Source organism: Microcebus murinus, chromosome 6 (genome assembly GCF_040939455.1).
Source record: "Microcebus murinus isolate Inina chromosome 6, M.murinus_Inina_mat1.0, whole genome shotgun sequence".
Classification (NCBI taxonomy): domain Eukaryota; kingdom Metazoa; phylum Chordata; class Mammalia; order Primates; family Cheirogaleidae; genus Microcebus; species Microcebus murinus.
Window position 1 is genome coordinate 45,581,114 of NC_134109.1, and position 20,083 is coordinate 45,601,196.

A 20,083-nucleotide genomic window follows, 5' to 3' on the forward strand; every position below is an offset into this window, starting at 1 on the left:
CCATTTATTTCTTGACATTTTGGCTCCATGCACACATTTATGATTATTATGTCTTACTGATGAAATGTATCTCTTTATATCTGTTAACACGTTGTCTTGATATCTATTTTATCTGATATTAATGTAGTCTTTTATGCTTGCTGAATATGTAATATATTAGTTTCCATCTATTATCTGCAACTTATATTTGTCTTTATATTTAAAGTATATTTTCAGGAGCCAGCATATTGATGGGTCTTGCTTTTTTAAAAATCCATTTTGACAGTCTTCACTTTTTAACCTGAGTGTTTAGTTCATTAACATTTAATATAGTTAATGATATGTTTGAATTTAGATCTTACATTTTACTGTGTTTTTTATTTGCTCCTCTTGTGTTTTGTTGTTGCTGTTACTCTAGGACAGTAGTTCTTAAAGTGCGGTCCAAGGACTCGAAAGACCAAAATCAAAACTATTTTGAAAAATACTAGTATCTTTTTTTTGCCTTTTTTACCCTTATTCTCTCTTATGTGTATAGCAGAGTTTTCCAGAGGTAACATGGTAATGTGATGATGCCATAACTGTGTGCATGTATATTCTTGTGTTTTTTAGAATTTCTGATGTACAACTAGGATATAAATATGTGCATTTTCAGAAATTAACTCGATTTTTTCTCTGTACTTTTACTAGGTTCTTGCTAGTTTTCTTTAGTTACACCTACTATACCCACAGAAGCCTCATTCTCATTTAATAAATTGTTATTTTAAAATCCTAAACTTTTCCTAGCACCTTCATGGAAACACAAGAATGTGTATAGCATAAATATGCTTTATAATGTTTATTAATTTTCTTCAAAAACTCAAAAGTAAATTTGTTATAAAACATATTTTAGAATTTAATATTTTACTTTAAAATGAAAAAATTATATATTTTTGATATTTATGAATGGATCATTGACTTAGGAATAGGGAGTTATTGTTTAAGGGGTACAGAGTTTCAGTATGGAATGAAAAAAACATCCTGAAAATAGATAGTGGTGATGGTTGCACAATATGAATGCACTTAATGTCACTGAACTGTACACTTAAAAATGTGTTTAAAATGGTTAATTTTATTATGTATATTTTAGCACAACAACAAAAATCTTTCTCAACATATAGCTTCCTTGTTTAGCTCTAAGATGCTGAGAAAGATGAAAGTGTCAGAGTTCTCTGACTTAATAAAGGGAGTAATCTACCTCAAAGGAAGTACGTGAAGCTATAAATAAGAAACAAAAATATAATGAAAACTATCTTTCAATAGGCTTTATAAATGTTAATAATTTACCTTATTGTGTCTTCAGAACATTGTGTAACAGAACATTTTTGAGTAGTATTATGGTCCGAGTTAAACTGCAGCATCATTTTGAGACCAATCATACAGAGTTTAATGCAAAAAGATTTGAAATTTTACATGTAGGTATGTTGGCTGGGTGTCGTGGACTTGTAATGCTTGTAATCCCAGCACTTTGGAAGGCTGAGGTGGGAGGACTGCTTGAGGCTAGGTGTTAGAGAACAGCCTGGGTAACATAGAAAGACCCCATCTCTAAAAAAAAATAAAAAAATAAAAAAACAATTAGCAGAGTGTGGTGGCACACACCTATAGTCCCAGCTACTTGGGAGGCAAAGGTGGTAAGGATCACTTAAGCCTAGGAGTTCGAAGTGGCAGTGAGCTATGATGACACCACTGTAGTCTAGCCCAGGCAACAGAGCAAGACCCTGTCTCAAAAAATAAATGCAGGTATGGTAAATGCTTTAAACACCAAATACTGTTTTTATAACTTTCCAGACTAGAAAGAAAAAAGCCATTGAAGCATTATAATGGCCTTTATAATAACAGGTTAAATTATTATTAATATATTTCATTGGCTAGTAAAGTACACAATAGCTGAAAGACAAGCCTTATATAATTGACATTGCTGAGTGACTGTGGATAGAAAGTTTATAAAAGAAATCATGGCATTGCCATTTTCCCATAATACAGAAATTCACTGATTTAAAGATTTAACCAAAAACATGAAGATTGATTTAATATCTTGTCTACAAACTTATATTTCTGCCTTAAAAGTGAATGAATTGATAGATGTAGCAGGACTTGTTTGTATTTTTATAGTGTCAGCACCAACTAATCATCCAAGAAGATACTCTTTTACATCAATGCCTGACAAGAAACGCAAGTGGTACTAAAATATTCAAAGTGCCAAATAACTTTTCTGATTGTTTATACTGGGCCAACTGTGTTGATATTTTCACTAATAGCGCAAAAACAATTGTGTGTAAAACTGCTGGACCTTAGCACAAATCATGGCAGTGGCACTGACCTATACTGAGGGTGGTTGTGTTCTTCATTATTACCATGTACTCCCAGTTGAAAAAGGGTTTCATTTAAGAAAATCCATGATGAAGCAGTGAAAATATTCATTAAATATCAACCCTAGAGTACATGTCTATTTAATATTCTGTGTGATGAGATGTGATCTTAAAGCAATTCTGCTTCACATTGAAGTACAGTGGTTGTTTTCAGGAAAAACACTTATGTGATTATTTGACTTGTGAGCGGATCTAGTCACTTTTTTTCATAGAATACCGTGTTTCCCTGAAAATAAGGCAGGGTCTTATATTTATTTTTCCTCAAGAAGACACCCTAGTGCTTATTTTCAGGGGATGTGTTATTTTTTTTAAGTATGGTACAACAATCTACATTTATTCAAATATAGTTAAGTCATCTTCTTCTGGAACATCATCATAGCTCTTCAAACTCTGAATTCCATCCTGAATTTCTTGTGACTCTATTTCATTTAGAACCACTGGACCCAATCTCTCACGTCAAGCAATAGAGCTCTCATTAAATGAGCAGCTCTTATCCATGTAACCTGCTTGGAGTGCACTGGTAACACCACTGTCAGTGATTTTATCCCATGAATTCTTCACCCAAATCACGACCTGTCATGATGGGGCAGATGAGACGGGCTGCTTGTCTTCTTTACCACTCTGCGACAAAATGCATGGTTGTACAGATACGCTGCCCATCACTAGGTCTTATTTTCGGGGTAGGGCTTATATTGCACAAATGCTTAGAAATCCTGCTGGGGTTTATTTTATGAGTGAGTAGGTCTTATTTTCGGGGAAACATGGTATCACTTTTTCCTTGACAGACAACTATGGCAGACAAACAATGGTTATTCAGATGTGGCTACTGGGCATATATATTTTTTTAAATAAAGAAAATGAGCCTATCACTTCAAAGGAAATATCTGATAGTATTTATTGCCAAAGATGAAATTTTAACCTTCAAACAAAAATTAGAAATTTTTGAAACTTATGTGTGCTTGTATCCACTGTAAGAATGACAGCTTCCCAAAGCTAAAATACTTTTCTGATTGGATGGTCGGATATTAACACATGTGATTTTGGATATTGTCTAATGAAATGTATAAACATTTTGAAGACCTGTGACCACTCTTTTCCAAATGATCAATGCATGATGTTACAAAATCATTCAAAGTGCAAGATAGACCAATGGAGAGTACAAAAAGTTCACTAATATGGGTTTAGATTCCACATGGCAACTAACCTTTAAGAAACCTCCACTTCTGAGTTTTGGTGTAGTAGTAAAGAAGATATCCACAATTATCTGAAAAGTCTATTAAAATTCGCCTCCATTTTCCAACTACATATATGTGTGAGGATGGATTTTCTTCATATACTTGAACCTAAACAACATATCACAACAGGTTGAATGCAGAAGCAGACATGAAAATCTTCTATAGTCTTCTATTAAGACAGACATTAAAGAGATCTGCAAAATGTAAAACAATGCCAATCTTCTATTTTTTTTGGAAAATATTATTTTTTATAAATACATGTTATTTATGTTAACATGTAATGGGTTTATTATTATTTTAAATGAATACATGATTATTTTTATAATTTCTCAATTTTTATTTCTAATATGGTATGCATCTATCTATCTATCTATCAACAAAAGTTCTCTGAAGGATATGGGGTCTTGAGACCAAAAAGTTGAGAACCACTGCTTTAGGGTTTATAATATATATCCTTAACTTTTCACAATCTGAGTAATGGTTACTATCATTGGATTTGATGTAAAATGTAAGAACTTAGCAACCACATAGATCCATTTACCCTGTCCTTTATGCTATGGTTGTTATATATAACATAAAATTATATATCCATATAATTAACCTCACAGTATTATAATTTTTGCTTTGTACAGTCATATGTATTTTAAAGAAATTATATTTACCCACGTATTTACTATTTCTCATGTTCTTCATTCCTTCCTGAAGAGCTGAAATTCAAGCTCTTTAGTTTGTAGAAATTTCTTAGCGTTTCTTATAGTATAGGTATGCTGGTAACTAATCCCTGTAAGTTTTCTTTTATCTGAAAATGTTTTTATTTCTCTGTTTTCTTGAAGAATATTTTCACTGGATATAGACTTCAGAATTCACAGCTTTTTTTTTTCTTTTGCCAGTTCAAAAATATTGTTCCATGTCTTCTGGCCTCCGTTATTTCTGATGAAAACGAACAATCATTTAAATCTATGTTTCCCTATGTAAATCTGTAATTCATTTTTCTCTGCTTTCAAGATTTTCTCATTATTTTCAGTTTGAAGCTCTTTGACTATGATGAACTTGGGTGAAGTTTTCTTTATATTTGTCCTGATTGGGGTTGCTAAGCTTCTTGAAACTATACATTTTCTTTCACCAAAATTGGAAAATTTCGGTCATTATTTCTTTAAATATTTTTTCCAACTTCATTTTCTTTCTTTTTTTTTTTCCTTTGGGGATTGTAATTACACGTTTAGACCCCAATGCTCTGTTTTTTGCTTTGTTTCAGTTTTCACTATAGTCTTTCCCCTCCCTCCTCTTTTCTTCACATTGGATAGATAGCATCTACTTACTTTAAGTTCACTGACTCTTCTTTCATTTCCAACCTGTTGTTAAGCACAAATAGTGACTTATTTATTTTATATACTATATTTTTAAATTCTAGAATTTCCATTTGATTCTTTTTTTTTTTAATAGTTTCTATTTCTCTTCATGTTTCCTATTTATTTCTCCAATTGTATTTTCCTTTACATCCTTGAACATATTACAAAATTTTTGATAAATCCAAAATCCTGGTAATCTTGGTGGTGGGAGGTATCTCCATTGATTGCTTTTTGAGTTTTGATTTGTGCTCCTGAATATCAGTTATGTTTTTTCTGTTTCTTCATATATTTAGTAACTTTGAATTGTGTCCTAGACATTGTAAGTGACATATTTTAGACGGTATTGATTTTTGTTTGTTTCAACTTGGCTGAACTCAAATCCCACACTCTGTCTCCCAGGCATAGATAGCACCTGAAATCTCAGTCCAATTCCTTTATCCTTATTTGTGCTGCTTGGAGCCTGTCTTGCACATGTGCAGTTCAGGTATTAGATAAAAGTCTGATAGAGTTTAGAATCAGAATATGGGGCTTCCTCTATCTGGTTGTCTTCTTCCTGAGATTTCCTACTCATTTTCCATCTGTGGTAGTTACTACAATCTTATCTTCTCATTTTTCAAGCCATAAAACAGTGAATTTCTCTTCAAGTTTTTGGCTGTCCCATGGCTGGGACCTTCCCTCAGGCTAGAAGCTGTAAAAAACAGGAAACTCACTCAGTGCCATTTTCTTCTAATTGGTCGTTCTCCAGTGCTTTTTTATATTTTGTCCAAAATTTATTGTTGCTGTCTGTGGAACGGGTGGGTACATTAGGAGCAACCTAAGCCATTACCAGAAGCAGAATCCTGAACATATTTTTTTAAATCATCTCACAAATGTTTTTTCCATTTTGAAATTAAGATGCCAAACTAAGCATTAAAAATAAGAAAACAAAGTAATCTCAATTAATAAATTAAAAAATATGTTTTGATAATTACAAGGCTTAAATAGTTTCAGAAACAGTTACATGCTGCTAAGACACAATGAAATTAGATCTCTGGTTGCTATGACCCTGACATTATGGAGTTGATAATGGAGTTGGAAAAATAAAAAAATTCTGAAAATACTGGCTAGTACAGTAAAAGGGTCTAGATATATACAGGAAAAACTACTTGAGTTTAGGAGCAGATAAAAGATATAAAGTCTAGTATAAGCAGGGATTTTTCAAATGGGGCAAGTGTATGGTGAGTCACTCAGCAACAGAACAGGAAATAAGATTTGGTGTATACAACTGGAGTAGCTAAGGCAACAAACTAAAGAAGCTCCAGAGCTTAAGACAGATCAAGTAAATCCCAGTAACTCAAGAGAACTTATAACAGAATATTAGGGAAGTGGCAATCATACCTATGATAAGGAATGATGCAGACTATATTTTTCTACCATCATACTCTCCAAATTCTAGTTAGGTTTTATTTCAAGGTGGTAGAAGACTCTCATAGTAGTTTAGCCTGTTTCCTTAATTATGGCCTAAATTACCATAAACTACTGCTTTAATCTTATAGGATAAGTTGGCCTTTATAAAAATTAGAAATATAGTTTGGCTGAATGTTACTGTGTCCCTGAAAGATGCTGATGCTGCCTCCCATCCCAATACATTAAATAGTAAGGATCAAGGACGTAGTGAACACAGAACAGAAAAGTTTACATAGTAACTAGAAGTATTAGTAATTCAGGAGGGAGACAGAAGATGCATTATTTGCAAATGGCTGCTGGGCTGACAGACAAGCTGATCTTGAGTACTAAACAATTATTTCTTTCATACTCTTACACAGATATAAAATGGTACATGTCCCTGGCAAGACATATAAGCTTGAAAGCTTAATTTTTATTCCCACATAGTCCTTGAGTGGGCTTTCATACAAAGAATCCCAACTTGCTACCTTGCTACCATAGGGACTAAGCATCTATTATTGGTTTGAAACTTTTTGTGTTAATGAGTTATTTTATCCTTTAAAAGTGATATGTCTTCTATATTCTTATAAGTATTCTTATTTTTTCTTAAATGGAAATACTAAAATAAAAATAATTCTATTAGCATGCACCTTAATGTTAACAGCTCTAATTCTGATAAAAGTAAATAAATTCAATGTGCCACAGAAATTATACAAATGAAGACAAAGCAAGTAGCAATAAAAAAAACTTAACAGAAGAAAAAGACCAAACTAACAACCAATCATATCAATAAATGTAAACTGAGCTACCCTATAAAAAGGGGGTGCATCACTAACAATTCAGAAATAAATATTCTAAGTTAATGAGACACATTTAAAATGTCAGCATTAGATAAAAAGTTAAAAGATAGTCTGTCTATTGTGTCAATGCAAACAAAAAAACCCTGACATTGTAGTAAAGATACAGATTTTAGAACAAAAGTACTACCAAAAGAGGGCATGTAATAATTTCAATTTTGTTCCAAAAATGTCAAAGGAAAACTACTTTCATATTAGATGACATGTAATCTATCAGATACTTCAAATCTTATCAAAATCAGAGTGGAATGATATGTAAATAAGGTAGAGTCAAGTAAAATTAAAATATTCAAAAGAAATATCCTCTTTTTCAGTGTTTCTTATTTGTTTTTTTTTTTTTTTGTCACTATTACTTCTGAGAATCTGATTAAATATATAGGACGCCACTCCAAATAAATTTTGCAAACATTTTCAGGTGTTCAAGAACTTCTTGAAGCTAAGTTACCATGCACTGGAACACATTAGGACCATAATCACTAACATTTATAGGCACTTTTTTGCTGGTAAGCATTATACTTAGGACTTTATATACATTTTTATTTAATCTTTTTTTTTTATTTCGGCATATTATGGGGGTACAGTTTATTTAATATTTATAACAACCTGATAAGCAACCCATGAGATTAACACTATCATTATCTCCATTTTACATATCAGGAAAGTGAAACCTAGAGATGCTATTACTTGTCTAAGGTCACACAGCCAATAAACACCAGAGCTTATGTCCTCTCTCTGATCCCAGTTTCCATCTTTTAATCACTATAGTACACTGTTTCTCACCAAGATCTTTTCATATTAATTTAAAAAACTGATATGTAAAAAAAAATAAACATATCCAAAAGTATATCCAATTCTATTTTTACCTATACTACTCTCACTGCAAAAGAGAATTTGAAGCAGTCACAGAGATACATACAAATAAAAAATAAATATAGAAATGTATACGGGGACAGGTAAGAAAATGAGATGAAAATAGAGGTACAACTAGAACCAAAAATAGATATCATAAGGTTATCTAAAATTGATAGAGGTAAGCCACATATTTGCCTCTGAACAACACAGTTGCCAGAGGAAAGAACACTGTTCTTTCTTAACACTGTTTTTCTTGGTGATGAATCTGAGAAAAAGATCTTTTTTGAGGACATTGTATAGACAATATTTTCAACAATATTATATACTATAGTGACTTTAAAATATACCTTTCTTACAAATGTCTTGATGTAGGCCAAAGCATAATATCAAAGTGTAGGCTGGAAAAGACAACTCTACCCAAGGTATAATGTAGTCTTGGTGCAAAATTGCAATGATCTGGATTGGGCTGAGGAAATGGGCAGAGGAAAAGGTGGGGAAATGGGCAGAAATGGACCCCACATCCTCTTTCTGGCAATTAAGCTTTTGAATTTAACAGTTGAGAGTTTCTTATCTCTGACAAGAACCTGGAGTACAGAAATTCTTCATTATTTATTAGGCCAGATTCATATGCATGGACAATTAAGCAGAGGGTAAAACTGATAACTTCTTATGGAAGTTAGGAGGCCTAAAGAGGATATATGTCTGAATTTTAGACTTTCTTCCAAGGTGAGCTGAATGAAGACCTATAGCTAGAGATAATATCTTATTCACATTGATGTGTAAATATGCATTGCTTGAGACATGGCTGAAATCCAAACAGAAATTTTCTTTATTTTTGTTAAATAAGGAATGTTGTTACAACATTATAAGATCATAGAAAGCAGTACTGTATAAAACATATTGTTCTAAATATCTATATTAGTTTATAAAAGAATGAATTAAATTTCTATATGTCTCTATAAGGACATAGACATGGAACAAAGTAACAATCTTAAATATATAAGAACATAATAAAAAGCAGAAATAAACTTTTCAAATTGATAATATCTAAAAAGCAATTAAGAGTGCTTCATTGAAAAAGAGAATCAAATCACAGAACTGTTCTAGTTGCTTAAAGAATAAAATACAAATTAAAAATTAAGTAATAAATAGATAACATAAAAGATACTTAAGTTCTTTGTAAACTGAGACAGGGTAGACAGTTCTAGATGCAATTACTAAAACTCCTAACTCCTATTAAAAATAAATAGCTAGGCCGGGCACCATGGCTCACGCCTGTAATTCTAGCACTCCGGGAGGCCGAAGTGGGCGGATTGCTCAAGGTCAGGAGTTCGAAACCAGCCTGAGCAAGGGCGAGACCCCGTCTATACTAAAAATAGAAAGAAATTAATTGGTCAACTAAAAATATATAGAAAAAATTAGCCGGGCATGGTGGCACAGCCCTGTAGTCCCAGCTACTCAGGAGGCTGAGGCAGGAGGATTGCTTAAGCCCAGGAGTATGAGCTAGGCTCATACTGTGAGCTGCTTGCTGTGAGCTAGGCTGATGCCATGGCACTCTAGTCTGGGCAACAGAGTGAGACTGTGTCTCAAAAAAAAAAAAAAAAAAAAGGATAGCTTTGAAAAAAAATGACATCTGAGCTGAGATTTGAATGCAAAGAAGCCATCACATATCGATAGGAAGTGCAATTTGGGCGAGGAAACAACATATACAGTATAAAGGCTATATATGATTAGAATAAACTTAGTATGTGTTTTTGTTGAGATACTGAAGGTTAAGAAGCCCATGTGGCTGGAAAAGGAAGAGGAGAGTGCTAGTGGTAAGGGATCAGAAAGATAGGCAGGAGCCAGGTCATATAAGGCCATACAAGTCATACTGCCTTTGCCTCTTAAGCCCTGTCCTGCCACCTTTTTTTTTTTTTTTTGTAAAATAGAAATAAAACCATTGGAAGCTAAAATCAGTCTTTTCCTACTCTGTACTCTTACATACCACTCAACACAGTATTTTACCTCTGCTCACTATAATGGGGAGGGGGGGCTTTCTCCTTAACAACAACTAATTTTCCTACAGATACCAATTGAATGTCCTATAATTAATTCAATTCTGACACTATCTACTTGAAAATAGTGCCACCTACTTCAGATGCCAATTGCAAGTAGGAGATTGTCACCTATAGTTTTGACCAACTGGCTATAAATCTGAGGTTCCCATGACCCCCTCCTTGGATTAGATTAATTTGCAAGAGTAGTTCACAGAACTCAGGGAAATGCTTACTTACATTTATGGGTTTATTATAAAAGACATTAAAAGGATATAGATAAACAGCCAGATGGAGGAGAGACATACAGCAAAATATGAGGGAGGGAGCACAGAGCTTCTACACTCTGTCACCTCAAGGCACCTCCATGTGTTCAGCAATCTGAAGCTTCTCAAACCCTATTCTTTAGGTTTTTATGGAGGCTTCATTTTATAGGCATGATTGATTACATCATTGACCATTGATGATCAACTCAAGCTTCAACCCCTCTTCCTTCACCAGAGGTTGGGGGTGGGTGGGACTGAAATCCCAACCCCCTATCATACCTAGGTCTTTCTGATGGCCAGCCTCCAATCAGAAACTATCTAGGGGATCCCAGCCATCTGTCATTTTATTAGCATACACTCTTATCACTCAGGAGATTTCAAGGGTTTTAGAGCTGTGTGCCAGGAACCAGGGGCAGAGACTACACGTATATTTCTTATTATATCACAATATCACAGACTGCCTCATAGAATTGTTGTGAGATAATGTGAAAAACAACTAGAAGAGTCCTTGTGCATAGTAGATACTGATAACTATGCTCATTAGGTTACTTTTCCTGTCAAGTTGCTCAAATAAAGAAAAACAGATGAAAGAAAAAATTTTTTAAATTAAAAAGTCGACCGGAGAAAATAGCAGAATTGGTCACATAGTAGAATCAGTGAGCTTGAAGACAGACCATTTGAAAATACAGTCATAGGAGAAAAAGAAAAAAGAGTGAAAAGAAATGAAGAAAGTTTATGAGATCTATGGGACAACAACAAAAAGCAAACATTTGGGTTATTGGAGTTAAAGAGGGAACTGAGAAAGACAAAGGGATAGAAAGCTTATTCAAAGAAATAATAACAGAAAACTTTCCAAACCTGGAGAAAGATATAAATACCCAGGTACAGGAAGGTCAAATATCACCAATCAGATTCAACTCAAGTAGTAATACCCCCACCCAAGACATATTATAATCAAATTCTCAAAGGTCAAAGACAAAGAAAGAATTGTGAAAGCAGTGAGAGAAAAGAAGCAAAAAACATATAAGGGAGCTCCAATATGCATGGCAGCAGACTTCTCATTAGAAACCTTACAGGCCAGCCTGGCCATGGTGGCCCATGACTGTAATCCTAGCATTTGGGAGGCTTTGGAGGGAGGATCACTTGAAGTCAGGAGTTTGAGATCAGCTTGGACAACACAGCAAGACTCTGTCCCTAAAATAAAATTACCCAGGCATGATTGTGCCTACCTATAATCCTAGCTACTCAGGAGGCTGAGGCAGGAGAATTGTTTGAGCACAGGAATTTGAGGCTACAGTGAGCTATGATGATGCCACTGCACTCCAGTCAGGGCAACAGAGCGAGACCCTGTCTCAAAAAAAAAAAAAAATACTATGCCCTATAAAGCTACTCATCAGAAATGAAGAAGGACATAGACTTTCCCAGACAAACAAAAGCTAAAGAAATTTATTGCTGTCCTACATGAAATGCTAAAGGGAATTCTCCAAACTGAAAGAAAAGGACAATAACTTAATTGTTACGCTAATATATTCATGGTATGTAAACCACTTATATTTTTACTAAGTAGACTAAAAGACAAAAGTATTAAAAATAATAATGGCTACAACAATTTGTTAAGAGATAGGCAATATAAAAATGCAAATTGTGACATCAAAAATTCAAAATGTGGGGAAAGAAGGGAGTTCATGTGTTCAGATTATTATTATTATTATTTTGAGATAAAAGTTAAGTTGCTATCAGGTTTTTTTTCTGAGAGTCTTATTCTGTTACCTGGGCTAGAGGGCTGTGGCATTAGCCTAGCTCACGGCAACCTCAAACTCCTGGGTTCAAGCGATCCTCCTGCCTCAGACTTCCGATTAGCTGGGATTACAGGTGTGTGCCACCATGCCTGGCTAATTTATCCTATTTTTTAACTGGCTGGATAGTTTTTTTTCTATTTTTAGTAGAGACTGGGTCTTGCTCTTGCTCAGGCTGGTCTCAAACTGCTGACCTCAAGTGATCTTCCTGCCTTAGCTTCCCAGAGTGCTAGGATTACAGGTGTGAGCCAGCATGCTCAGCCAGTTGCTATCAGTTTAAAATAACTTGTTATAACTTTAGGATGTTTCATGTAAACCTCATGGTAACCACAAAGCAAAAACCTATAATAGGTACATGAAAAATAAAAAGCAATGAATCAAAACATACTATCAGACAAAATTGCTTAACCACAAAAGAAGACAGTAAGCAAGGAAGAAACAAACATAGAAATCTCAAAGCAATGAGGAGACAAGCAACAAAAAGGCAGTAGCAAGTTTTTACCTATCAATAATAACAATAAAATTGAATGTTAATGGAGTACATTCTCTAATTAAAAGACAGAGTGGCTGAATGGATTACAAAACAAGATTCAACTATATACTGCCTATAAGAAACTCACTTCTCCAATAAAGACACATAGATTGAAAGTGAAGGATTAGAAAAAGATATTCCATGCAAATGAAAACCAAAAAAGAGCAGAAGTAGCTACACTTAGATAAAATATAATTTAAGTCAATGTCTGTAAAAAGAGACAAAGAAGGTCATTATATAATGATAAAGGAGTCAATTCAGTAAGAGGATATAACAATAGTAATATATATATACACACACACACACACTCTATACTGGAACACCTAAATATATAAAGCAAATATTAATAGATCTAAAGGGAGAGATAGACTGCAATACAATATAGTAGGAGACTTCAACACCCCACTATTGGCAATGGGTAGATAATCCTGGCAGAAAATCAGCAAAGAAACATTAAACTATACTCTAGACTAAATAGACCTAGTAGACATTTACAGAACATTTCTTCCAACTGCTGCAGAATAAACATTTTTCTCAGCAGCACATGGAACATTCTCTAGGATCAACTACATGATAGAGCTCAAACCAAATTTCCAAAAAATTAAAACCACATCAAGTATCTTTTATCACAATGGAATAAAATCAGAAATCAATAACAACAGTAGCTGTGGAAACTGTACAAATACATGGAAATTAAGCAAAATGCTCCTGAATGACCAATGGGTCAATGAAGAAATTAAAAAGAGAATTAAAAAATTTCTTAAAACAAATGTAAATGGAAACATAACATATCAGAACCAATAGTATACAGCAAAAGTAGTCCTAAGAGGGAAGTTTATAGCAATAAATGCCTGCATCAAGAAAACAGAAAGACTCCAAACAAACAACCTAACAAGGTACTTCAAGGAACTAGAAAAATAAGAGCAAACCAAATCTGAAATTACTAGAAGGGACAAAAGGTAAACATTACAGCTGATACTACAGAAATACAAAGGATCATTAGAGAATATTATCAATAACTATATGCCAAAAAATTGAAAAACCTAGAAGAAATGAATAAAGTCCTAGACATATACAACCTACCAAGATTGTATGAGGAAGAAATAGAAAACCTGAGCAGACCAAATAACAAGTAACAAGATGGAAGCAATAATTTAAAAAGTCTCCCATCAAAGATAAGCCCAAGACCAGATGGATTCACAGCTGAATTCTACCAACCATTTAAAGAAGAACTAATACCAATTCTAGTTAAACTATTTCAAAAAATTGTAAAGGAGCGAATATTTCCAAACTTGTATTCTATGAGGCCAGCATTACCTTGATTCCAAAACCACACAAGGACAAAACAAAAGAAGAAAACTACAGACCAATATCCCTGTGGAGCATAGATGCAAAAAGTCCTCAACAAAATACTAGCAAACAGAATTCAACAATACAGTAAAAAGATCATTCATCATAATTAAGTGAGATTCATCCCAGAGATACAAGTATGGTTCAACACATGCAAATCAATCAATGTGATACATCATATCAATAGAATCATGGACAAAAACTGTACAATCATTTCAATAGATCCTAAAAAAGCATTTGATAAAATTAAACATCCTTTCATGATGAAAAACCTCAACAAAATGAGTACAGAAGGAACATACCTCAATATGATAAGAACCATATAGGACAAACATACAGTTAATATTATACTGAATAGGAAAAATCAAAAGCTTTTCCACTAAGATCTGGAACAAGATGATGCTGATTTTCACCACTTTTATTCAACCTAGTACTAGGAGTTCTAGCCAGAGCAATTAGACAAGAGAAGAAATAAAGGGCATCTAATTGGAAAGAAAGAAGTCAAATTAACCTTATTTGTAGATGTCATGATGCTATAGTTAGAAAAACTTAAAGGACTCCACCAAAAACCTCTTAGAACTGATAAACAAATTCAGTAATGTTGCAGGATACAAAAATCAACATACAAAAATAAGTAATGTTTCTATACACTAACAGCCATCAATCTGTAAAGAAATCAAGAAATCAAATCTCATTTTCAATAGTTACAAAAATATATATATACTCAGGAATAAATTTAACCAAAGAAGTGAAAGAGCTCTACAATGGAAACTATTCAACACTGATGAAAGAGATTGAAGAGGACACACAAGAAAATGGAAAGACATCCTATTCTCATGGACTGGAAAAATTAATATAGTTAAAATGTGTATACTACCCAAAGCAATCTACAGATTCAATGCAATCATTATCAAAATACCAATGATATTCTTCAAAGAAATAGGAAAAAAATCCTAAAATAACTATGGAATCACAAAAGATCCTGAATAGCTAAAGCAATCCTGAGAAAAAAAGAATAAAGCTAGAGGGATCACACTACCTGACTTTAAATTATTCTATAATAATTTAAAATATTAAAAAATTTATATCTAAAAATAAAAAGTTATTCTATAAAGTAATTGTAACCAAAACAGCACGGTACTGGCATACAGACAGACACACAGACCAATAGAATCGAATTAGAACCCAGATATAAATCCATGCACTTACAGCCAATTCAATTTCAACAAAGCTGCCAAGAACATACATTAGGGAAAGGACAGTCTCTTTTAAATGGTGCTGGGAAAACTAGATATCCATATGCAGAAGAATAAAACTAGATTTTCATCACCATATAAAAAAATCAACTCAAAATAGATTAAAGATTTAAATGTAATGCTTAAAACTATGAAACTATGAGAAGAAAACATTGGAGAAATACTCCAGGACATCGGTTTGGGAAAAAAATTTTTGGGTAAGACCTCAAAAGTTCAGGCAGTGAAAGCAAAAATAGACAAATGGGATTACATCAAGCTAAAAAGCTTCCACAGAGCCAAGGAAACAATTAACAAAGTGAAGAGACAACCTATTGATGGGAGGAAATATTTGCAAATTATCTGACAAGGGATTAATAACCAGAATATGTAAGGAATTCAATCAGTAGCAAAAAAAAAAAAATCAATAATCCAATTTAAAATGGGCAAAGATCTGAATATACATTTCTCAAAAGAAGACATACAAATGGCCAACAGGTATATGAAAAAATGCTCAACATCATTAATCATCAGAGAAACGCAAATTAAAACCACAATGAGATATCATCTCACCCCTGTTAGAAAGGCTATTATCAAAACAACAAAAAATAACAAATGCTGGCAAGGATATGGAGAAAGAGGAACACTCGTACATTGTTGGGGGGAATGTAAAGTAGTGCAAATATTATGGAGAACAGTATGGAAATTCCTCAAAAAACTAAAAATAGAACTACAATATAAACCAGCAATCCCACTGCTGGGTATATATCAAAGAGAAAAGAAATCAGTATATTGAAGAGATATATGCACTCCCATGTTTACTGCAGCACTACTCACAATAGCCAAGATATGGAATCAAACTGTCTATAAATGGATGAATAAAGAAAATATGGTATATATGCACAATGGAATATTATTTGACCATAAAAAATGAATGAAAGCCTATCATTTGCAGAAATATAGATGGAACTGGAGGTTATTATGTTAAGTGAAATAAGCCAGGCACAGAAAGACGAATATCATATATTCTCACTCATATGTGGGAGCTAAAAAAGTGGATCTCATGGAGGAAGAGAGTGGAATGATAGTTACTAGAGGCTGGGAGGAAAAAGGGGGAGGGGAAGTATGAAGAGGAGTTAGGTACAAAAATACAGTTAGAAGGAATAAGTTCTAGCATTTGATAGTACAGTAGAGAAATTACAGTTAACAATTTATAGTATATTTCAAAATAACTAGAAGGGAAGAATTGTAATGTTCCCAACACAAAGAAAAGATAAATGTGTGAGGTGATGGATATCCCAATTACTCTGATTTGATCATTACACATTGTATACGAGTATCAAAATATCACATGTACCCCCCAAATATGTACAACTATGAAAGATCAATAAAAAATACAAAAAAGAAAAATTAAACATGCACATACAAATGTTACCTACTATAAACTGGTAAGTGTCCCCAGAGGAATAAATACATTTTTGAGATAATTCAGATATTGAATCATTTCTGAATTTTATTTTAGAGTTGAGGGAGAAGGGATGAAATTGAGTTCATGAAAAGGGGAAACATTGGAGTTAGCTGTTTAAAGTTGGGTAAGATATGGGCAATTAGGTAGAGAGCTCTGGGAGGGGGAAACGCATTCCTGGATGATGAAATAGTCTAAAGATATAGAGACAGGCATACTGTGTGTCATTTGCAAATACAGTAAGATTTGGTTGAGACAAATTATGGAGGATTTTATTATCACAGAATATGAAAAGAAGGAAGGAAGAATAAAAAGAGGAAAAGAGAAGACTAAAGTCTGAGCTTTAAGGAAATGCTGTTAGGGATAGCAAGATACAGGGTCAGTTTGAAAGAGAAAGGTAGGTGGCTCAACAAACATTTGCTGATTGAATAAAAGGAATGGCCATTACTGGAGAACATGAAAGCAAGATGACAATGTCTTTGAATGAAGAAGTCTAAAACATAGTTAGGAAGATAAAGAACTGCATAACAGTACAATATAACACAAATCATCTAGTATCTCATCTCCCTTTATAGGTATCTATCTGAATATGTCTCTCTGTAGTGTTCCTAGATAATTCTGAATCCATGCAGCTTTTAAGTTTAAGGCATTTTAAATAATTAAAAGTGAATACCTTTCATATGATAGTAAGGGGAAGATGTTTGAAATAATTCTGGAAGATTTATCAGATAAAATTTTCTTCTCAAATTGGCAACTTTACTATATTCAGAGTATTATCTATTTCACAGTAAGTAAAACTAAACTTAGAAAGTTACTAGGTACCTAGAGAACAAACACTTTATTATTATTATTATTTTTGAGACAGAGTTTCAATGTTGCCCAGGCTAGAGTGCTGTGGCATTAGCCTAGCTCACAGCAACCTCAGACTCCCAGGCTCAAGCAATCCTTCTGCCTCAGCCTCCCGAGTAGCTGGGACTACAGGCATGTACCACCATGCCCGGCTAATTTTTTTCTATATATTTTTAGTTGGTCAATTAATTTCTTTCAATTTTTAGTAGAGACAGGGTCTTGCTCTTGCTCAGGCTGGTTTTGAACTCCTGACCTTGAGCCACCTGCCCACCTCGGCCTCCCAGAGTGCTAGGATTACAGGCGTGAGCCACAACCCATGGCCAAGAACAAGCACTTTAAATTTAACCACATCTGTTTATGCTTTATCCCTAGACAAGAAGTATAAATTCTATGGTGATGTTATTATATTAAGTAAAGATGTTATTGCTATCACCAAAAGATATGAATCATAACAGTGACAACATTATTCGTAACAAACTGAAGCCTGAATTAGCTAAAATATTTAAATTTTAAGAACCCTTTAGAAGTTAAATAAAACAGTTTAACAGGTAAGATGAATAACTTTGAAAGTCTGACTCTCTGTCTTTCTTCTTTCTCTCCCTTGCTATGTAGTTTTTTTAAATAACATTCCACTGAGATATGTTTAAGAAGTAAAATTAAAATCTCTGTCTAAATTTAAGGGACAAGTTGATTATCATATATTTAATTATAGCACCTTACTCTACCAGGACTATATTAAAGATAATGACAATATAGAGGTCTAAAAATATTTTAGAGAACTGTTTTAACTGTTTAAGATACTATCTTGCTTAATTTCAGTGAATAGGCAATGATGCCAAATTAAAGCATGCTTTCCTGGGCAGGTGATGGTAAAAGTGTGTGTAGGTATACACCCACACCCAGTATCCACATATCTACACCCCTACACTCAATGCCACACATACACTGTGATGATCAGTTTACTGCTCAACCACACTGTCAATCAAGACTAGTAGAAACTTCCATGGTTCTTTATTAAGGGGTTAACATTTGGCTTCTGTTTGTTGATCCAAAGCATAAGGAAAGGGAACAGCAAGGCATTCACAAATTTAGCTACATGATCAGTTATTTCAAATATCATATGGACTTCACATTATAGGGTGAAGTAACATTTTCTAAACCTTTATATGAATAAACACTACTTTACCTAAATGAGACCTTAACATTGGTGACCCAAGTGTACATAGACATAATCTGATAAATTCGTTTTTTAGGCAATACCACCATCCTTACTGGGCAAAATCTTAAGTTATTAGTGCACCTTTATATAATAGACTATTTTTGATCCTTTCATATAAATTCTGATTTATTTAATTTAATTAGCCTTTAATGCAGAGTCACAGAAAATACAATATGCCTAGTATAAGCTTCTTTTTAAAAAAACATTGTTTATTAAGGGCCAAATTTTTTTTTTATTTTTTAATTCTTCTTTTTTTTCTTTTATATTGAAGCCATTGCATTTGAAAAATTTTGAATACTTTTAAATTTCTAGTGACTATTCTTTCATGCTCAAAAAATGTACCAGTCATTTAGGATACTTTAAAAGAATACAATACACCTGTAGTCCCAGCTATTTGGGAGGCTGACACGAGGATCGTTTAAGCCCAGAAGTTTGAGGCTATATTAGACTATGATCATGCCTGTGCATAGCCATTGCACTCCAGCCTGGGGAACACGGTGAGACCTCATTAAAAAAAAAATAGCAACATAAACTTTCCATGAAAATATGGTTCATAGGATAAGGATTTGAAATTAGATTTAAGTACAAATTTAAGAAATATACTTACCTTTGATTCGAGGTAGACATTTGCTGATGACATTTTTGTAATTTTGCATATGTAACTAACTAAAGAGATGGCACAAAGAATAAACAGGCTATCATTAATTAATGCTCGAACAAATACAGTCCATTTCAACTGATTTTCTGAGACATCTCCGTGGACTAGCATTGCACAAGTCAAGTTCACCACTAAAAAGAGAAGGCTTGCCAATATAAAGCCCAAATGCAGTAGAATTCTGAAAGAAAAAAAGTCTGTTAGATGATTGTAAAACTAATGAAAAATTAAATTTAATTTTAAATTAGTGTTTTATTTTAGAAACAAGAATTCCTTCAGTTTAAAATGTTTATAATTTCATAAAATACAAATTTAATAATCTCAGAGTTTTATTGGGCTATCTTTGCTGCTAAGAAATTAGTATCTAAACCATCTTAAAATGGCACCGATTTTTAAACATTAATTCAGAAATAATCTCACATTAACTTGAATTCAGTTACCTTTACCAGAAGAATAAGAGGACTATTTTAACATTATTTCAAATAATCCTGAATTTTTCATTTTTATAACTATTATACATATTTCTACTGACCTTTTCATTGCAAGAATTACCAGGCTTTTATAATTTGCCTGAAAAAATA

General features: G+C 33.3%; 1 protein-coding gene across 1 annotated transcript in view; it reads right to left on the reverse strand.

Moving 5' to 3' along the window:
- GPR137C (G protein-coupled receptor 137C) overlaps positions 1-20,083 on the reverse strand; it is a 63,741-nt gene that overhangs the window by 13,368 nt on the left and 30,290 nt on the right. Inside the window, exon 3 of the mRNA XM_012757954.3 lies at positions 19,455-19,683. Within this exon, the coding sequence (XP_012613408.1) occupies positions 19,455-19,683 (229 nt within the window). The remainder of the gene's footprint in view (positions 1-19,454; positions 19,684-20,083) is intronic.